This window comes from Triturus cristatus, chromosome 7 (genome assembly GCF_964204655.1).
Source record: "Triturus cristatus chromosome 7, aTriCri1.1, whole genome shotgun sequence".
Taxonomy (NCBI): Eukaryota; Metazoa; Chordata; class Amphibia; order Caudata; family Salamandridae; genus Triturus; species Triturus cristatus.
In genome coordinates, this window is record NC_140590.1 from 82,109,298 (window position 1) to 82,129,814 (window position 20,517).

The following is a 20,517-nucleotide window of genomic DNA, read 5'->3' on the forward strand; positions in this document are numbered from 1 at the left end:
AAGTGGGGCATTTCGTTGTGTGGTGCCCACAGGTCACGGTGCAAGCAGTGGCATCATTGATGATACTGGAGTCGATGGTGCTGATGTTGGAAGACCAGGGATGTGGTATGGGACAGGGTGATGCTTTGTGTACATCACTGGCTGTGTCCATAGAACACGGTCCAGGCAGTTGTATCGATGTCAGTGTGGAGCGGCATCGTCGGTGACACAAGGGCTGCGATGTTAAGTGAGGCGATGGGATGTGACCTGCCACCATGTTGCAGTGCAAGCAGCGGCTCAAGGACGGCGTTAGTGAGTCCAGGGTTGTATTGTGAAGCGAGGCGATGCAGTGTGCAGTGACAATAGATCACAAAGAACATTTTGGGTTACTTTTTCTATTGTTGCAGCACAAACACGCAGTTCGAAGTGCTGGTAAACAGATGAAGTTAAAGTCTTTGGTGTGCCTGAGACTTTCCAACAGGAGGCACGCTCTACCTAAAGCCCTTATAGAAACTGAGGAAAAAAGTTGCAGAGAGTTCAGTCCAGTCCTTTCACTGACCAAGACAGAAGCAGCAACTGCAGGCCAACCCAGCTAAGCAACACACAGCAATGGGGCAGTATTCCTTCTGACATGACAGCTCTTCCAGTTCTTTGTCTTGGATAGTTCCTTAGTTCAAATTAATCCAAAATCCTGGGGTTTTAGGTCCAATACTTGTACCCCTTTTTGGCCATTTTTTGTTTGGTAAACTTCGAAGAAAGTCTTTGTTGTTCACAAGTTCTTGCCTTGGCTCCACACACACTTCAGGGGGGTGGAGACAGCATTGTGAGAGGACAATCACAGCTCTATTCAAGTATCAGTGAAAACTACTTTCATCATTCTAGCCCAGGAAGACCCATCAGCCTGGTAATGGCTCATCAGGATATGTAGCACACACCTCAGCTCCCTTAGTGTGATTGTCTAGAGTGAATGTCCTGTCAGTTTAAGCCAGACATGGATTGCAAAGGAGGGCACGGAATGGTTAAGCAGGAAAATACCCACTTTCTAAAAGTCACATTTTCACACATACAATTTAAAAACTGTCTTCTCTACAAGAACAATGTGTTTTTAAATTCTGAGTTCAGAGAGCCCGAACTCCAACTTTCTATCATCTTCCAATGGGAATCTGGCCATGAAAGATGTTTCAAGGCAGACTCCATGTTAATCCATGTAAGAAATAGCTTTGTCCTAGTGAGAAACGAAATGCACCGTATTTCACTAGCAGGGCATGTAAAAACACAGCACTACATGTCCTTCCTTTTAAATACACTGTTCAGCCATGGCAAAGTGTGAAGAGACAACAAACCAGTAAAAACACAGTCCAGCATACCATCAAAAACAGGAGGTCCGAATGCAAAAAGACAAGGGGAACAAACCAAAAGATGTCTGGTCTAACATGAGCCATCCAGGAAATATGCAAATCTTAAGGAAATATTTTTCTTAACTTCTGTGATGCAGAATAGCCTATTGCGTTGAGTGTAAAATGATGACATGACCAGAATATTGATAAGTGCCCATATTCACCCTTCCAGCAACAGAATTCTTCACACACTTTTATGTTGAAGTATTCAAGAAATCTATTAACATGTGGGTACTTGTGAGGGATGGTACTACACTTTAATGTTATAAAGACATTTTCTGTCAAATAAAACATGGCAATCCTTCTATGACAAATGCCTTCCTTGGATATTCAATTAGCTTATTAAAATGAATGTCCTGATCTAGCACAGAATATGTGACTAGATCTAATGTTCAAAAGAATGCAGCATTTGGATAGTGTTTTATTAATTTATTGCATGAAACAATTAAATCAGTCTTTGGTAACCAACCCCTACCTTCGAGGCCCTAGCAAACCTATTCGAGCATCAGACGTGCATTTATAAGGTTCTTATATGACCTCTAGCCAGCATACCTTAGCTGAGTAAAAGAGTTGTTGTTTAGTTTAGTTAGCTTCTGTACTTGAACAAGGGTGCTCTGTGTGGCAGCAATGGCCTTCCTGAACTGATAGGGACCTGCCAGATCAGAGAAGCTAATGGCCTTCTTTAGGGATGTTTTCGGCTCAGCTCCTACAAATGTCCCAGGAAGCTGAAGAAGCCCCTCTGCCTAATATTCTATACCTTTAAGATCTAATGGGGTGACCTAGTGAACCTCAGGACCTGGGTAACAATTAGTACATTATAAAATAAATGGTCCTTTTGGTGCCAGAAACAATTCTGGAGAACCTGTATTTCTTAGGTAAACCAAAATCATAATTCAACCTATAACAAAAAGGAAAAAAGAAAGAAACACATAGGAAGGAAATTACTGCACACAGCATGAATTGTGGTAAACATACATGCAACTCTCTATGCACATGTCAAAAAAGGTTTCTCCAACCTGTGCAGAAGTGTGACATAAGTGCTGACGATACAAAATACAACAAAATGGTCGGAATTAGCCAGCTGTCTTTCAAGAAACATCAATGCTCTTTAGGTATCTGGATTAAAGCTCTAATTCGCCATTTGACTCTATACCAGGTTTAAATGTACTTTTCTGATTATTTTGAAAAGAGAATGCCTCTTGATGAATGAGGTAAAAACGATAATTAACATATGAACTATGTGACACCTTCACTATATTATATTGCAATTTATAAATCACATTATTGTATATATGTATGCATAATTGATGCACTTTCAAAATATAATCAAACGTTATGGGTTCCACATGTATAATCAACACTGATTTCATTTATAAATGTCAAATGTACACTCAGATACATGAATATATGAAATGCAATGGGGATATACGAGCAGCAAATGCACAGACCACCCCACCACTGGTTTACATCCTACTTTTCCTATTTTACAGCCTGACACCCCACAGAGGACAGCTTGTCTACCCTACAAGGTATGGTACAGCCATCAGTTCACTGTCAGATAGCTGTTCCCTCACATCTAAATGAGGCAGGTAAACCACAAGTGTGGTGTGATGGGAGAAGTGGTTCTCCCATCACACCACAAAACTTGCCACAAAACTTTCAATGGTGCTCATAGTTCCTTCAGATGGCTTGTAGATATGTCTATGCTTCTCACAATTTCCATTACTTCTTGAAAAGATTAACTTTGTCCTTAATTTCTCTTGTATGTTTTATTGGCACTATGCACACGCATCCACCCATGGATTATGGCACAGATTCGCCATTAGTGGTAGACCCGGGAATGCGTCAAAATGCTACGCATCCCCAGAAGAGATCTAACGAGGAAAAAACTATTTATTTCTCCTTGTTTTTTCCTATTTCTATGTACACTGCATTCCGCAGTACACATAGAAAGGGCGATGAGCCCAGCAGTCCACACTTGACAAGTTTCAACTCACTCCGGCTGGAGGCCACCACTACTGGGGTCAGTGGACCACAATGTCTGTGGTTGCTTCTCAATAAAGTAAGTATTTTTTTTTTTTTTTAAATAGTCGCTTTTCCTTTAAGGTGACAGGATTGTGTTTAAAAAGAAAAGTTTTGTTTTTGGGTAAAAATTTGCTTGAGAGTTGACAGTGATCCAGTGGATGACTGCCTGCTCTCGAACAAAATATATTAACATAATTGTTGGACTTGGCCCTTCTGGCAGGTTCACCCCTGAACTTTTTGCTTTTACTGGTGACCTGGTGGTAGTGATTTTTGGTTTATGCGCACTTTCCCTGTGTCCCAGAGTAAAGTGCGCACTCTGAGTGCATGTGGTGAGATAGGCCTGCCCTCCCATAGGAATGCATGGGAAATGTATGTGTCCCTGGTAATTCCTGATGCGTGGGGTGTGCAGGCTCCAGTTTGGTATGTGCGGACTCGTGTGATCGGATGCTTCGCAATGATGTATAATGCGTGATTATGTCATGTGCGGAAGTGCCACTTCTAGGAGTTGGCATATTAGTGTAAAACGTGTCTGGCGTGTGATTGGCTGGAGCTGGCTGGTGAGCCTGGCTCCAGGAGTCTGGGTGGGTCTGCCCCGGTGGTGAGTGTTGAGATCAGCATGTGTGATGTGAGGGAGTGGTGCACCTGGGTCCTGTGAATAGGGCTGGGATTTCCCCACACAATGCTGGCTCTGCCCCCTGTGGTGCGACTGATGACCCTAGCCCTGCCAGTGAATAGAGTGAGGGGCTGAGCACATCAAGGATGCTCCCCAAACAGCTGCGACTGGTTTTCCCCCTCACCCTGAACCAAGAACAAAGGGTTTTACAGTATAAGAAGGGGCTGTGTCCCCTTACAATTTGTTCTCTTCCAGGATCCTGCCTGAGGGGGGCTGCTGCTGCTGCTGCTAGACCAGAGGACCGCCACTTGGACTACCTCCCTGCCTGGAGGCCCAGTGAGCTGGCTCTGGGTCCAGCCTTGCCCCCCCCACCCCTGCCTTTCTGTATGCAGGGGAGAACTTTACTGGACTCTGTTTGTATCCTCCTTAAAGCGCTGGGAGCGCTTTATTTTGCCCCTCAAGCGCCTGGAAGCGCTTTTCTTTCACTTATAGCGCTAGGAGCACTTTATTTGTGGCCAGCAGCGCGGAGCTGCAATTATTAGCGAGGGAACCCCAACGTAGGGATTCCCTGCTACTTTGCCGTGTTGGTGGGTGCCCACCCCACTTATTTGTGGTATTTCACGGTGGGTGCCCACCCTGCCATATATCCCTGGCTACGAGGGAGCCTACCCCTCTTATTGCCGAGATTTGGAACTCCTAGCCCTCCGGCACCCGACCAGGAAGTCAGGCAGGCCGGGGGCGGGCCTCCGGGACAACAGGGACCGGAAGTAGCAAGCCTACCCCGCCTCCCACCTGAGACTCGCGGCTGGATTCGAAGCCACGGAGCAGGCAGGAGCCTACCCTGCGCCCCGGGGCCCTCCGGAGAAGCACCGAGAAGCACCGAGACCGGAGGAGTCCTGGCCACATCCGGTGAGTGGGGCTCCGGGGTTCCTGTTGGTGAAGTGCCCGGGAGAAGGACCGAGCAGAGACACCGCGGGAAGTCCCAGGTAAGCGGGACTCTGGGTGATTGGAATCTCTGCCCCTCTCCCCCACAGCAGCGCCGCAGTTGCAGGCCGCTCCAACGGGGCACACCCACGAGAGCGCCCCCTTCGCCCCCAGGAGAGGCCTCAGTCTAGAGGCGCTCCCACATAGAGGGGCAGTTGTTTTGAGGACAAGAGCGGCCCCGGAAGGCAGTGGGCCGCTCCAACGTTGGCTCCCCCACATTCTTGATCCAGAGCCCAAGGAGGCTCCAACGAGGGGGGACTAATGGTTCACAGAGCCCCGTAAGGCTCTAACGCGGTGCACAGGTGTTTAGAGCCTGAGGGAGGCTCCCACACGGCGCATAATTTCTCGAGTCCCTGAGCAGGACTCCAACGTTGTGGGGCAGCCTGTCACTTTGCTGGGTCCAGAGGGACTCCAACCCGTGGGGGCATCCTTTTTGATAGAGCCCACGAGGCTCCAAACAGGCGCATTCTTTAGGAGCCTAGAAGGCTCCCAGGGGGCATTTCTTTTGGCGATTTCGAGTCCCCCGAGCGGGGCTCCAACAACGGCACATTGCTCAGAGTCCAGAGGGACTCCAACGTTACGGGGGCATTATTGTTTTAGAGCCCAGAGAGGCTCCAAGTGCGACAGATTGGTTTTAAAGGCACAGTGGTGCCCACGCTCCCTTTCCCAGCTGCCCAGCACTTAGTGGGCAGCTGCAACGTGTAGGTTGTGCCTTGTGCACCCTGGTTTGCGCAGCCTGCGCAGGCGCGCCCTGACTCTGCTGGACACAGGGCGTCCTAGCCCCGACAAGGCCAGTTGGCCTTGGGACTGCCACAGGTGGTGGCTAATGTGAGTTTTTGCGCTATTGTTCCTAAACCTGCACCTCTGAATGTGTTTTTATGCGTCATGTGCCTTGTGTTTACACCTCTGAATGTGATGCATCATGTGTAATGTGCGTTTACCCCTACAGGTATTGTGATACTTAGGTGGTTGTTTTCTCCTAGTACAGGTGGTGCTAGTGAGGTCCTGGTTCCCTGCACGATATTTTCCTAAGGTGGTTAGGGTTGCGTAGGTGGTACTTACCTGTTACCAGTAGTTACTGGTCGTGTGCTACATATGTTATTTAGTGCTACAGTGATTGTATGTGCTATGTTCCTGACAGTGGTCCATGTGGCCCTGTCCCCTGTACATATAATCCCATATAATCCCTTGTAAACTCTGCCCATGCCTGTTGGCACATTGTAAAGTGTGTGTTTTTATCTAATGTGTTTTGGTAATACAAAGGCTATTTTTATATAATACCTTGTGTGGAGTTTCTTTTCTGGTGGGCCTTGGGGGTTGTTGCTGGGTGCGCGCGCAAACGCTTTACACATCGCCTCCGGGATAAGCCTGACTGCTCGTGCCAAGCTACCAAGGGGGTGAGCAGGGGTGATCTTTGGCGTGTAACTCCCCAGCCCTGACTAGAGTGGTGGTTTCTGCCTGGCTTTGGCGCAAGCCCTAGCCAACCAGAAATCCCATTTCTAACAATAATATATTAACATTTACAAAGGAAAAGGGCCCTTTCCCTTTCGGTTACTGAACTTGGGGTGGTCAGTAACTTTTCAATGGTTTACAACCGCTATTTCAAATTAAGTACCAAATCATTGATACATATGAATGAGAATGGTTATTTGGAAGGGATGATTATCCACTTCTAAACCCACTTTAGAAGTTGGAAAACAGTTATGGATTCCTGAAATGGGTTAATGCATTGCAAGAAATGTTTTTGCCATTGCAAACTTTGAATCAGACCATTTCCAACCATAAAAATGCTTTGTGTGTCATGTCCTCAGTCGCCTAATTGGGTTTATGTTTGATGGCAGCTTATCTCCTGACACTGCCAAGTGGTGTTAAATGATTGACAGGTACCCAACTACCAGCTCCAGCCCTTTGGGGGCATATCAGCAAGGGTCTACAATAATTATCACTCAGCGCTTTTAGGGCAAGGATAGTTATCGCAGGCTAACGCTGGATACTATTGCGGAGATAGCGTGCTATCAGCAACGCTTATCTCCCAAGCGATAGGAATCCATGCGTTAGCTGGAAAACAGTGTGATTATCGCTGGAAATCCAGCGATAATCGCACTGCGACCAGCGATACCTTGCTGATAGGGCAGGATGGTTTTAGCCATGTAATCCACCTCCCATTGGATTACATGGCTAAGTCAGATTACAAGCAGGCGTAAGATAAATAGCGAAAACTATGGTTAGCGCTACTTTTCTTATCGCTCTGCTTGTTTTCGTGCAGCTTGATAATTGGAGAAATGTCGGTTAGTAAAATTTCTCCAGTTATTTTGGCACGGAATGCCCACTTTGCATCTCATTAGAGATGCAAAGCTGGGCGTTGTTGCAAGGGGCGCTAAATCAGCAAAACACGCAATAGCTTTGCTGATAAGGCGATTAAATTATCGTCGCTTTTTGGCTGAAAATGGACGCAAAAGCGGCGATAATTTCATAGCGCCGCCTTGCTGATATGCCCCTTGGACTTCAATGCTATTTACTGCTACTGCTTGTATTTACTCAGTCCTTACACTCTATGAGGTCACCTTCGGGTGGATAGTAGTCATTGACAAAAACCCCATAGAAAATATATATGCATGAATTGTTAGGACACAATGTAAAATCCTTCTTCCTTTTCAAAAACACGTGTTTGCGTTAGGAAATTATTAACAAAAATACATCATGCTTGATATGACATAGACAGTTATTGTGCATACCACAAATAAATCTCCAATATAGAGGTTTTACAGGCATACGCATTTTTTTCTGTCAATTAGACCCATTGTTGCCAGTGCACAGTTGGGTAACACAGTTGTGAAATCGTTTACATATTTCTCAGCACACAAACATAAGTACAAGAATGGCCTCCGTATTGTGCCTCACAGCCTTCTCATGTCTTTCAATGAGATGCAGGTGTTTCTAAGAGTGTCATGGCTGAAACCAGTTGGATGATTGTGAGTGGCAGGTGTGCCAATTTCCAGTTACTCATAAAAATGATGTGCCAACCATTGTTCTAATAAAAAAAAACCTTGTTCCCACAGCAGTGAGGCAGTCCCTTGGCTGCACTTTTGGCAGTGAGTAGAGAAGTCTGTTGGAAGAGAGAGCCTGATAGGGGTTCTTCTTGAATCAAGTGGTCCTTGTTTGGGAGCCTTCAGTAATGCTCAGGAGCTGTGGGAAAGATTTATTTTCAAAGTAATTGAAATTCAATAAAGAAAGTAATAACATGGGAAAGACTGAAGGGAATATAAGGAAATTCAGGTGAAATACAAAGTATTGAAACATGTTAGAAAGATATTTAAAGGCGGAAAGAAAATAAGGTGCTTGAAGGAATAACTTCAGAGATCCATGGACCTGTGAAAACATCTGTATCATGCTTTACTATACACCAGTGTGGCTACCGGTGAGTACCGCTCATCTAAAAGAAAGTTAGAAGGACAGTCTCAGTACAAGGAGTCCACTGAAGACTAGCAGAATGGCACTCTCTTGAAGGCGGATGCTTCCATCTGTGCAGGCCAGTTCACTCACTACAGTTGAACCTCCAGCTGACTCCGATGTACTTCCGAAGGCACAGTAACTTGGAGTGGCACAACCACGTGCAGCAATCTCAGAAGTTAGGGATCCTACAGAGAAAAACAGCAGGCTTCATCAGAAAGCATAGTGGATTTTAAATATCTGCTCCTTTACCATGTGCTCATGTCTAGAGTTTGCAATTGCATCTTGCCTCTCATCGCATCATTGTAGGTGTACTCCATCTATTCCTTACGGCTGCACCCCAACTGTTTGTTCAACCTGCACCCAAACCAACCCTTCCACTGGTCCTCAACAGGGTCTTCCATTTTATCCTTCCCCAGAGCCCAATTTGTGTTGGCCACCTGCAGCCCATCTGGCTGTCCCATCTGCAACCCAAAGGTTCCCTTGGGTGTGATAGTTGAGAGGATAAACTGTCTCGCAGAGCTCCTCATGGACTATACTTCACTAAGCTTAAAAGCCCCTCTGCTAGGTACCTATCAACCCGGTTCTTGCTAATTCTGCGACTATTGTATCGCTGAGTGCTACAGCTAGACAGCAAGCAACCATGGAGGTTTTCCAAAACTACACTTTTGTTCTCAAGCTGCTTCAGCGCAGCACCTCCCATCTGATGTGGACCCTGCCACCAAATGTCAAATCTGCTGATTAAGGAGGCTTCCAGCTGGTGTTTCCAGTTTCCATGAAGATAGACTGCTTTGTGCAAGCCATCACCTACTCGCTTCCATGATGTAGGGCAAGATGGCTTCAACAGCTCTTGATAACCAATCTGAATCCCACTGGAATGGCCTTCTCCACTGGAACCCTGAGCTGTGATGGGAAAACAGCAAATGCTCTCCCATGACAGAGGGTGTGAACGTTGGGATGCGAACACATCATGGATGGTACTGTGCCTTTGGTCAACATGCACATTATTATCCATACCATATCATCATTACCAGGACAATGCTGAATTTCATAGTCTGAGCACCAGAAGATTTCAGAAACACTTATCAGAATCTAGATAGCACAGCAACATTTTATGTGACTCTGGAGAGTGCTGGGGGATACCTCATTTGTTTGCCACTGTTAGAAATTGGGTTTCTGGTTGGCAGAGGTATGCACCTTGTCCAAGCAGGAGCAACAATTCTAGTCAGGGTAAGTCACAAAAAACACCCTAAATTATGCTGTGCTCACCCTCTGGTAGCTTGGCACAGAGCAGTCAGGCTTAACTGAAGAGTCAATGTGCAAAGCATTTGTACAACACTTCATACAGTAACACAGTGAAAACACCACAAAAAGACTACACACCTGGTTAGAAGGTTAGAACAATAGAGTTTAATTTTATAAATAAAACAAGACCAAAACGGCACCATTCGAATAAGTAGAACTTGCAATATGAATTTTTAAAGAATAAACCATAAAATAGAGCTTAGAAGCAATAGGCGCCTATTTGGGATATTTGATAGCAATGAACCAGGGTAAAGTCAAAGGTTCAGGCAAATTACGCATTGGCTAGCTACAGGGACCCACTAAGGCCCGCTGACCAAAGGACCTTTATCCTGGTAACATCCACATTGAAGAAGATGCAGGGTGCAGCCAAGGCATCAGCCAAGTGCATCAGTCCTGATCCTGCTACGTAAGGCGATGCGTCGGTTTTCTCCATGCAAAGTCGGCGATGCGTCAGTTCAGAGGACTATGCACTGGTCCCGAATGCAATGCATCAGATCTGCTTCTGTAGCAGAGGGTGATGTTCTGGTTCCAAAAGCGTTGCGCCGGTTCCACTCCAAGCAACAAACAGGATGCATCAGTTCTGATCCACACTAAGGCAGAGATGCACCAGTTCTGATCCCTGCAACGGTAAAGATGCACCGATGAAGTTTTGTCAGTTGGCTGAAGAAGCAACTTAGGCCTCACTTCGAAGGGTCCAGACTGGAGTGGCACCACTTGACAGGACAGTCTCACTGATGGCGAGTCGAGGTGCAGATGCAAGTAAGTAAGATGGAATACTTTTGTGTCCCTGAGACTTCAAATCAGCAGGCAAGCCAGCAAACCCTTGGAGTCACTCTGGTTTCAAGTGATGCATGTCCAGTCCTTGTAATCCACGAACGGTAACAGCAGGCAGCAGGGTAGCACAGCTAGGCCGGAGTCCAGCAAAGAGCAATCCTGCAGAGTGGCAGTCCTTCAGCCGCACAACAGTCCTTCCTGGAAGGGTCTTCACAGGTCCAGAAGTATACTGAAGTCATGGTGTCAGAAGTTCAATATTTATACCCAGTTGTGCCTTTGAAGTGAGAGATACTTCAAAGAAGGTTTTGAAGTGCAGAGAAGTCCTCCCTTCTTGCCCTGGCTCCAGACTCACTACAGTGGGCATGCTGCCCTTTATATGGACAGGACACAGCCTAAATGTGTAAGTGTGAGACTGTGCCCAGCTCCTCCCTCCCATCTCCCAGGATGGCAGGCTGTCCCCAGCTCCTCCCACTCATCTCCCAGGATGGCACATCAAATCACACCTAAGCTCTCTTTGTATTTGGCTATCTAGAGGGAATACACAAAACCGAACTGTCACCCAACCCAGACTGAACAGAGACGAGCAGCAGTCACCAAATGTCAGTCAGTCAGTAACTTTATTCGATATATAAAATATCATAAAAGTATAAAACATTATAAAAACAATGTTTAAAATAAGAATCCCCTGCAGCGGCAGGGTTCCCATATATACAAGAAGACATTTTAACAATGTCTAAAACAGCATAATTCGTAAGCCCCAAAAAAAGGATATTCTACAATGAGTGCAATATAGAAAGAGGACAAATACAGCAACAGTAGACGACTTTAAGTAGGGCTGAGGACTGGGGCAGGGGCAAGGAACGCTGGAACTCGGCTCAATGACTAGCACTTCTTGAGTAACCTCTGTCTAATCCTCCAGGCCCCTCCCAAGAACTTAGCAGTCCCACAGATGACACTAGGGACTGTCGTCTCATAGGTTAATATGCGCAAGGCCACCTTATATGACCTGCAGCCCAGATTTATACATACGAGTTTCAGCCATCTAGATCTAACCTGGCTTTAGGCCCGACAAGCAAAAAGAAAATGGGCGATAGATTCCGTAGGGGAGGCACAGCCCAGACAGCCCTTAACAGCACCCTGCTCACCACTCCACCCTATCTGGAACTTATGTATTGGTAGAGTACTGTATCTCAACTTGAGGTAAAGTGACCTATCGCTTGGGGACTCGATCAGGTCCAAAAAGGCCTCCAATCTAGGCATAGGTTTAATGCCTAGGAATTTCTCACTGAGGATTCCTCTCTGGGACCTCAAAGTAACAGCATTGACCCAGTCCCAATAGATTTTTTTTATGATGGCTTTAGGGGGGGGGGCTCTGATTCTCCCAGAACTCACCCAAACCAAGCTCTACCACCAGTTTATATAGATTGGATACCCAAGAAATCTTAGAACGAGCTTCAGGTTGAAGTATGTCCTTCAGAGCAGATGCATACTGGCCTAGATCCGGGGACCTTCTGAGCCTGACCCAATATAATAAAGGGCGCAGTCTTACCACATCGCTTATGGGGTGTCTACCGAGGTCACTGCGGAGGGGAACTAGGGGAGTAGACCGGGGGAGTGAGACTATGTCTCTGAAAAACTTGTTTTCCGATTTAGTCAGATCTATGACATTGTCAAATCCCCATAGTTCCGCCCCGTAGAAGGATGCTGATAGAGCCTTCCCCTGGTAGAACTCAATTGCTGCAGCAATTGGGCGGCTGTATGACAGCCTCTGATGTCTCGCTATGGCTCCCGCTGTTCGTTTATGACACAGGAGCATTTTAGACAAATGGGGGGCCCAATTCAGCTTGTTGTTAACCCGCACCCCAAGATAGTCAATGGCTGTCACCAGCTCCAGATTAGAGTTATCCACCCTGATATTGTTCCTGAAGCTCTTGGAAGGGGACATGGCCATTAGCTTAGTCGTGGATGTGTTGATTTTGAGGCCCCTAGTGTTGCAAAAGTCGGTAAAACGGGTCAAAAGTTTTTGGGGGCCCATAGAGATCTTGGAGATCAGCAGCGTATCATCTGCAAACAGCAGGGAGGGTGTTTTGTTTCCCGCTCAGGGTTGGCGCGTCGACCCCGTCAACCCTCAAATAGTCTGCCACCCCATTTATAAAGAGGGAGAACAGGGTCGGCGCCAAAACACAGCCCTGTCGGACCCCTCTCCCTACTGCTATTCTCTCGGTCATCTGTCCCTGGTGGCCCCACCTGAATCTTGCAAAATTACCTTCATGAAGCCGTTTTAGGAAGTGCAGGATTAGGGAAGGGATATCAAGATCAGCCAAAATTTGCCACAACTTTGAGCGGGGGACCAAATCAAAAGCTGTCTTGAGGTCGATGAAAGCCAGGTAGAGGCTACCCTTTTCGATGGTCACAGATTTCCAATATATGGTGCAGAATCGGAAAACCTGGTCGATAGTACCAACCCCTTGCCTAAAACCTGCCTGAAAATGGGACAGGATGCCAGCTTCATCAATCCAGGCCCTAATCCTGGTGAGGAGAACCCTGCCCACCACTGTTTGAATCACATCAATCAGACTGATTGGTCTGTAGTTGGCAGGGTCCTCTCTATCTCCTTTTTTGTAAATGGCCACCACCTCTGCCCCTTTCCAGGAATCTGGTACAGGGTAACCCATTACGATGTTATTCAGGGTTTGTAGGATAAACTCAGCCCAAGGTTCTCTGTCATGGAGAAGAAGATCTCCAGGGAGGCCATCAGGTCCAGCTGCCTTACCCGGAGCTATCATTTTTATTGCCGAGTAGATCTCACTAAGACTAAACTGACCCCCCCGGGAAGACAACGAGCTCGCGGGCCGGACGCTCGGCCAACGAAGGAGAATCTTCCCCAGATGAATATAGGCCAGAGAAATGATCAAACCACTGGCGCCCAGATATATGGTTCGGAATTGGATCAGCCCTACCCCTTGCGCTAATGTTTATAAGGTCCCAAAACAGGGTCTGGTCTTTGCGTCGTACTGCAGACTTCAAATCCTGCCAACGATCTTCTTCCCACAGTCTCTTAGCTCTTTTTTATAGAACTGTAATAAGATTTTCGAGCACGGACAATAGTCACCAAATGGCTAAAGTAAGCATACACCAATGTTCTAAAAGTGGCATTTTCAGAAATGCAATTTAAAATACAACCATAAGTTGTGATTTTATATTGTGATTCCAGGTACACCAGACGTGTAGGTCTTATCTCTTCCCAATTGGAAAGCATGCACTTATTAAATGTAGTTAGGTAATTCCAGAGTTCTCCTACCGGAGAGATAGGCATTCCAGTAGTGAAAACTGAATTTAAGATTTTTTTCACTACCAGGAGGACATGTAAAACTTAAAAGTACATGTCCTACTTTTTTAACACACTGCCCCCTGCCCTTTGGATTTCCAGGCCCTGCCTAAAAGGTGATATATATGTATTAAAAAGAAAGGTATGGGTCTAGCAAGAGGTTTAACTTGTCAGGTCGACATGCTAGTTTAAAACTGCCCCCCCACGCTCTGCAGTGGCAGGCCTGAGACATGGTTAAGGGTCTTCTTAAGTGGGACTTACAATCAGTGATGCCGGCCCACTAGTAGCATTTATTTTACAGGCTCTGGGCACATGTAATGCACTTTCCTAGGGACTTCTAAGTAAATTAAATATGCCAATTCAATATGAGCTAATGTTGCCATGTTTAGAGTAGAAAGTGTGAGAGGGTGGCCTGATATATGCTGTCCACTAGTTCTAGTGGGCACCTTGTATCAGTCCAAACAACCCCTTATGGTGAATGGTTAAAGACTAGGCCTGGGCTAAATTTCCGTTCCGTTCGCGGAAATTGCGATAATTTGACATTTTCGCGTTCCGAGGAGAGCGTGAAAATGTCAAAATTTCCGCATTCCGCAGCTTAGCGATAATTTGTTTCTTGCTTGCGCTGTAAAATAATACATTCTCGCGCGCGCGCGATCGCCTTACCTGAATCACCGCGTTCGCCGACAAGTTTTCCCGATCCGATCGCGTTCTCCACGAGATGTTGGATTGTTGGTAGCCATTAGTGCTGTCTCGTGACAGTTCGCGCCCGCAGTAATGTCATTGGTCACGCGATCACGTCTTTCTTCTCGCGATCATGCACCGCGAGAAGAGTGAAAACAAGATGGCCGCGCCCGCGAGAAACCGCATGGGTAAGTTGGCGAGCCGAGACCACGCAGAAAATACCCCGAACAGGCAGGAAAAAAACTTCTGCATCTTCGTGATATTTCCGCTTGTTTGCGGAGATTTTGAACATTTTCGCGATAATTTGCGATAGTCACTTTCGCAAATTCCGCCCACCCCTATTAAAGACAACCTTTATTGAAAGCTATCCTAGTGGTAGCTATGGAGAGCAGCCTTCAGGCTAAGTCTTGAAGGAATGTAAAGCAGCTTGTTTTACCAGTCTATAATCTCTTGAATGATCAAATGAAAAGACAACCACACCAGGTATATTTAAATTATATGTATTTAGGTTAGCACACACCCCTCTAGTCTCTTTATGAGACTGGAGTTCGAAATACTTAAGTTACAAGATAGCAATCATCAGTAATAGCACAAATACACGTTTGGGCCCTAGGGACGTACCAAACCATTTACCAAAAAAGTGGTATAAGAACCACGACTGGAATAAACACAAGGCCTAGAGCCTGTAGAATCGCTGGGACCCCAAGGAACCCCCCAAGGTAGTGACACAGGGGACCCACGGGGCTGCATGCAGTGTGTAAACACAACCTCGGGTTCCCGTTATCTTCTATGGGCAATGTCGCGGTTGGAAATTAAAAGATTAGGGATACTTCTAATCAAGTTAGGACCAAACCCTTTTGGACTTAAGAATTTCTAGGGCTAGCACCCACATGAGCACCGGAGTACTCGAGTTACCTCACCCAGGGAAGCCGGGTGCATAGGTGTTGGGTCGTGTCGTCGATTTCAATGGGAGCATGCAAAGTACCGCTGCTGCCGTGAAGAGGAGAAGTGTCCGGAGAGATCCAAGCCTGGATCTGGGATGGAAGGAACCTGAAAGCAGAGGGGACAGAGTCTGGGTCACTAGCCAGTGACCACGGGCAGGATGGACCAATGCCCAGAGATGTCGGGTGCTTCAGGTGAGTTGATGGGTGTCTTGACTCTTCAGCCACGAGGTCCAGGAGGCGTCAACAAAGTCCACGAGCCGGATTCGAGCTGGCCCACGAAGTTTGTCGAGTGCTGCGGTGTCGGCGACCAGATTGAAGCCAACAAGCCTTGGCAACGGCAAGTCACTAGAATTTAGAGAAAGGACTGCGGTGCAGAACAGCAAGTTCGAGGGACACACCCAGCAAGGGTATGTAAGGGCACATCTGGAGCAACCAGGAAAGCCCAAGCAGAAAAGGAGTTGCCTTCATAGGGACCTGCTAGCCAACGGGCTAGTGATCGCGAAGGAGCCTCGAGTGGTCGCACTTGGAGCTGGCCCACGAGTCACTCGTGGAGTAGAGGCCAACAATCTTCGGTGCAGGAGGTGCTCAAGGCTGGGGCTATTCGGAGCCCAAAGCACAACTTTGAGGAGGACCAGGAAGATAGTGTTGCTGCAAAAGTTCACGGTGACCAGGGGTCATGGTTCCACGTCACCCACGATAGCCACGGGCCTCAGCTTTGCTGTAGACTCAGGGTAGCCTCGGGAAAGTCTGGAAATCCACCTCTGGTGATGCAAAGACTTCGTCGTCCAGTGGGAGCTTCAGCGATGCAGGCCGGTCAGTTGCTTCTTTGGTGCCTGCCAAGCAGGAGAGTCACTCCTTGACCCCAAGGGTGATTTCTTCAGTATTCTAATCAGGATAGAACATCGAAGGTCCAGGATATTTGTAGCAGAGTTTCGTCCAGGGTAATCTAAAGTCCTAGGGACTGGATTCATATACTTATAGTAAGTTTAGGGGATGGACTAACTCTAAGGCCCCACCTATGGGTGGGCCTGGAAAGAGGGGTGGTTACACCCATTTCCTTTGTCCAGTTTCGCACCAGAGCAGGGGCAGGTAGCCTCTGCAACCGGTTTGAACTGGGCTATGCACAGGGACAGCAAACGTGCCCCCAGTGCAGGACTTCAAATCACTAGAGAGGACCCCCGCCCAGCCCCAATACACATCAGCCTCTCTGGAAAGGTGGTTACACCTCCCCTCGACAGGACACCTATTGTCCAGGCCTCCCCTGCCGGTGTTTCGGTCAGCAGCAGGAGGCCAGACCCGTGTCTGTGGCAGAGGTATCCATTTTGTGATGCCAGGGCTCAGGAAAGTCTTACCGGGTTTAGCCAGTGTGAACATGTCTCTCCCTCTAGAAGGGTGGAATGCTACCCCCGCAGCCAGAATTGGCGGGGTTAGTATTCCAAAGCATTTGACACCCAATACAACATGTTTTGATGCAGCCATCCCAAAGTTAGCATTTACCGCGAGGTTATAATGCACTTAAGAGTATATGGTATGGCTGTATCACAGAATAGCCATAGGGAAGTATTTCCGAAAGCTGCAGATGGGCTCAGCTCATACTTGGGCACCCTCTCACATAAAACCAAGCACTCTGCCTTCAGGATTGTTAAGGCCTGCCATAGGAGTGGCTTATAGGTTTATATGTGTCTGTATATATATATGTGGATATAGGTAGCCTATACCACTGTAAGGGGTGCAAGCACACTCTTACCCAGCCTGCAGTAGCAGACCTGTGGTACCATTTTGGAGTGCTTCCCAGGGGTGGCATAATACATGCTGCAGCCCCTGGTAGGCCTATGCCCTAGGTACATAGTATACCTTATACTAAGGGCTTATAAGGCACTCCAGAATCCAGTTAGATATCTACCTAATGTACATGCAATCCATTTTACAGAGAAAGCAGATAGACTGGGGCCCTGAATAGCAGGATCCCAGTCCAACTACGTCATAAACCAGGAAAACACCAGGCAAAAAGTGGGGGCAACCATATAGTCAGATTCCACCTTCCTACAGAAAGCAGATTAACTTTTATCATGGTTAGAAGTGGTAAAGTGCTCAGAGTCCTAAAGGCAAAACAAACAAGGTCAGAAAAAGAGGAAGAGGAGGAGGAGGAAAAAACATTTGAGAGAGGGCCATTTTCCAGTACAACCACCCTCCAGCCATGGTAGACTGATCAATACCTTGATGGACTTTCCTGCTTGGGCTGTTATTTCGTGGAAAAGGGCCCACTACTGCAGAGGAACTTGTCAGTTCTATGCCTCTCTGAACTCAGTTGGATCTCTCTGTCTATACTCTCTGGAGCCACTGAAATGATACATGTGGAATCCTTTTCCTTACCTGTGGAACCCATCTGCCCAGCACCTAACTTTATCTTGCTCACAGGTGCATCCCAGTAAATCCACCCCTTGTATCAGACTTCTGTCCTCAACCCAAGGAGAATTCTGTCCACAGTAACCAACAGAGGCCTCTCACAAGTAGGAAGGACAATAAACTCCAAGAACCAATAAGAACATGGCGGGCGTTGACAGACAATCTCCTAGTCCCTCCTTCTGGCTCAATAACTGAGTCTGAAAGAACTGGTCATCAAGGCCTTGTATGCAGATTCCATTGATAGAGCCTGCGGCTCCAAAACCACTGATTACTAGACTCACATGTGTGAACACATTTAGTACACAGTCAAATCAGATCCAAAAGATTTTGCGGAAACACTGGCGCATTTTGAATGTAGGACGAGACAAAATACCTTTCCCCCTTTTTTCATTTAAAAGAGGTACGAACTTGCGCGATTGTCTGGTGCACACGAGACCAAGAGGTGGAACAGCCTCAAGACAAGAAACGCTCTGGAATATGCCAGCGGTACAGGGACATTTTCCATGCGGGACATGTGTGGTTTGTCCACAAACTAGACGCACCACTGAGTTGGACATTGGAACCAACAGGCCTTGGAGACAAGTGAAACATACAACGTGTAACAGCGAGAAGGTAATTTACTTAATAACATGCCCACGCCTCAAGAAATATGTGGGCTTGACAACCAGAAAGGTTAAACAGAGAATGATGGAACACAAGAGCACCATTCGGTGCAAAAAACAATCAACAAGACTGACCAACTATTTCCTTGAGATGAAACACGAACCAGAAGAAATGGTTTGGACCATACTTGAACAGCCATATATACCGGCACATATTACTGACATCTCCAAACTCCTGTTTAGGAAAGAACAATGTTGGGTTTTTAAACTCTGCAGTGATTCTGAGGGTCTCAAAGATGACATTCCTTGGACCTTGGATGTAAAATTGTGCCGTTGATATCCTTACACTTTCTGTTCAGTCAAAACGTGTCCAGCAATTAATCAATTGCAGTTTGAGGGACATCATCGATAACCTCAGAACATGTGTTTAAGTATATTATCCTTACAAATATTGTGGTTAGTTTTCGAGCTCTTCTATGGTATACCAAAACCCTGGTATGAGTTTCTGTTCACAACGAATACAGGCAATTGGAACATGAAGGAATATGAAGTTATTGTGACCATGATATTGGTTCTGCTCCCTTGCAATGCTGTTAATATTATACGAACAGCAGTCTGGGACTTCAACTTCCCTTCCACCTAATGGGTGTGTTGACATTTTTTAGAATGCATATACACTTTGCTAGTTCATTTTATTCCATATTTTTGTATATGCTCCTATCAGAGGTTTTAGCCTGGTGTGACAGTTTGTTGATATATGATCTCCTCGGCTACCACTGCCGCTAGATAGCCTCATTTGTTATATTTTTTAGAAACCACACTCTCATTGTAGCTCATCCGTTCCGTTTGGCTGTTAGTGTATTCATATCAAGGCATGACGGGGGTAGCGCACACATACTGCGTGATTACCACTTTCATGCTACAGACCATTAAAACGATTGAATACCACTGCCGCTACACAGCCTCAATGGTTGTATGTAGACTATTGTTAGAATTACACCCCAATTGTAGTTCTACATTTCTTTTGGCTGGCCTGCATTTATAAAAAGGCACGATTGGGGTAGTGCACATAAATCGCGCGATCATTGTTCCCTTGTTACAGACCCTAGCAGCGAGGGACTACTGTATATAACTACCTCTCCCGTGTAGCTTAGCAGGTCTTTGTAGTTCAATGATGGCACGAAGGGGGATGAGTACGCTTACTGCTTGAGCGTCATCGACATAAATCACATTACGGCACTAGTGGGAGAGACCTGTTAGAACTACGTCTCCCATCTATACAAAGATGAATCAGACATTCCATTACGCGCTTAGAACAGCAACTCCAACATCCGGACACAGGTATTCGGCTTTCTAATCTAATTAAGCACCCAATATAATACCGCGCACGCCACCGTCAGCTACCGCTTGTGACAACTGGATGCCGGTCCGAGGTAGCGACGGATAGGTAAGTGCAGCGGGATGTTCAGGGGCTTGTTTTCTGAAAACAATCGTGTTGTGTGTGTGTTCTATGCTACTATATACTTAGCAGAGACTAACACCTATCTGCAGACTTTTCTTTACAAAATTCTGAGTGCTTTATTGCTCTCTGTGGCTAATCTTTATAGTTGGCAGGGTATGCTCAGACGTTGAGTCCCTTGCTCACTTTGCCACTGGATTCAAGCAAGCCTGGCTGAAGACGGCTGAAATGCCAGAAACCGGTCCTAGGAAGCTTGTTTCCGGTCCAGGGAAGGCATGGCTTTGCAGTTCGGGCTGGACTGTTCCCATGAGGCACAGGGTCAGACTGATTTGCATATGGCCATGTCTGAACTGGGGTGGCAGAGTGGGCTAAAGAACGGTGATGGATCAAACCTAGATCTGTTGACTGGGTGTGAGTGTTTGATTGGTTCTGATGCTCCGTCCATCACCACCCCCTTTTATAATCTTTATAAACAAGCAGAGAACAACAGCTATCTGCAGTCTTTTGCTACATTCTGAATGCCTTATTGCTCTCTTTCCTTATCGATATATGTGTAATCTGACCTGTTAA

At 46.6% G+C, this 20,517-nt stretch overlaps 1 protein-coding gene across 1 annotated transcript in view; it reads right to left on the reverse strand.

Annotated features, from left to right (window-relative positions):
* Positions 1-8,185: 8,185 nt before the first annotated feature.
* Positions 8,186-20,517, reverse strand: part of LOC146808877 (uncharacterized) — a 364,940-nt gene continuing 352,608 nt past the window's right edge. The window contains exon 5 of the mRNA XM_085615688.1: positions 8,186-8,636. Within this exon, the coding sequence (XP_085471814.1) occupies positions 8,443-8,636 (194 nt within the window). The 3' untranslated portion in view covers positions 8,186-8,442. The remainder of the gene's footprint in view (positions 8,637-20,517) is intronic.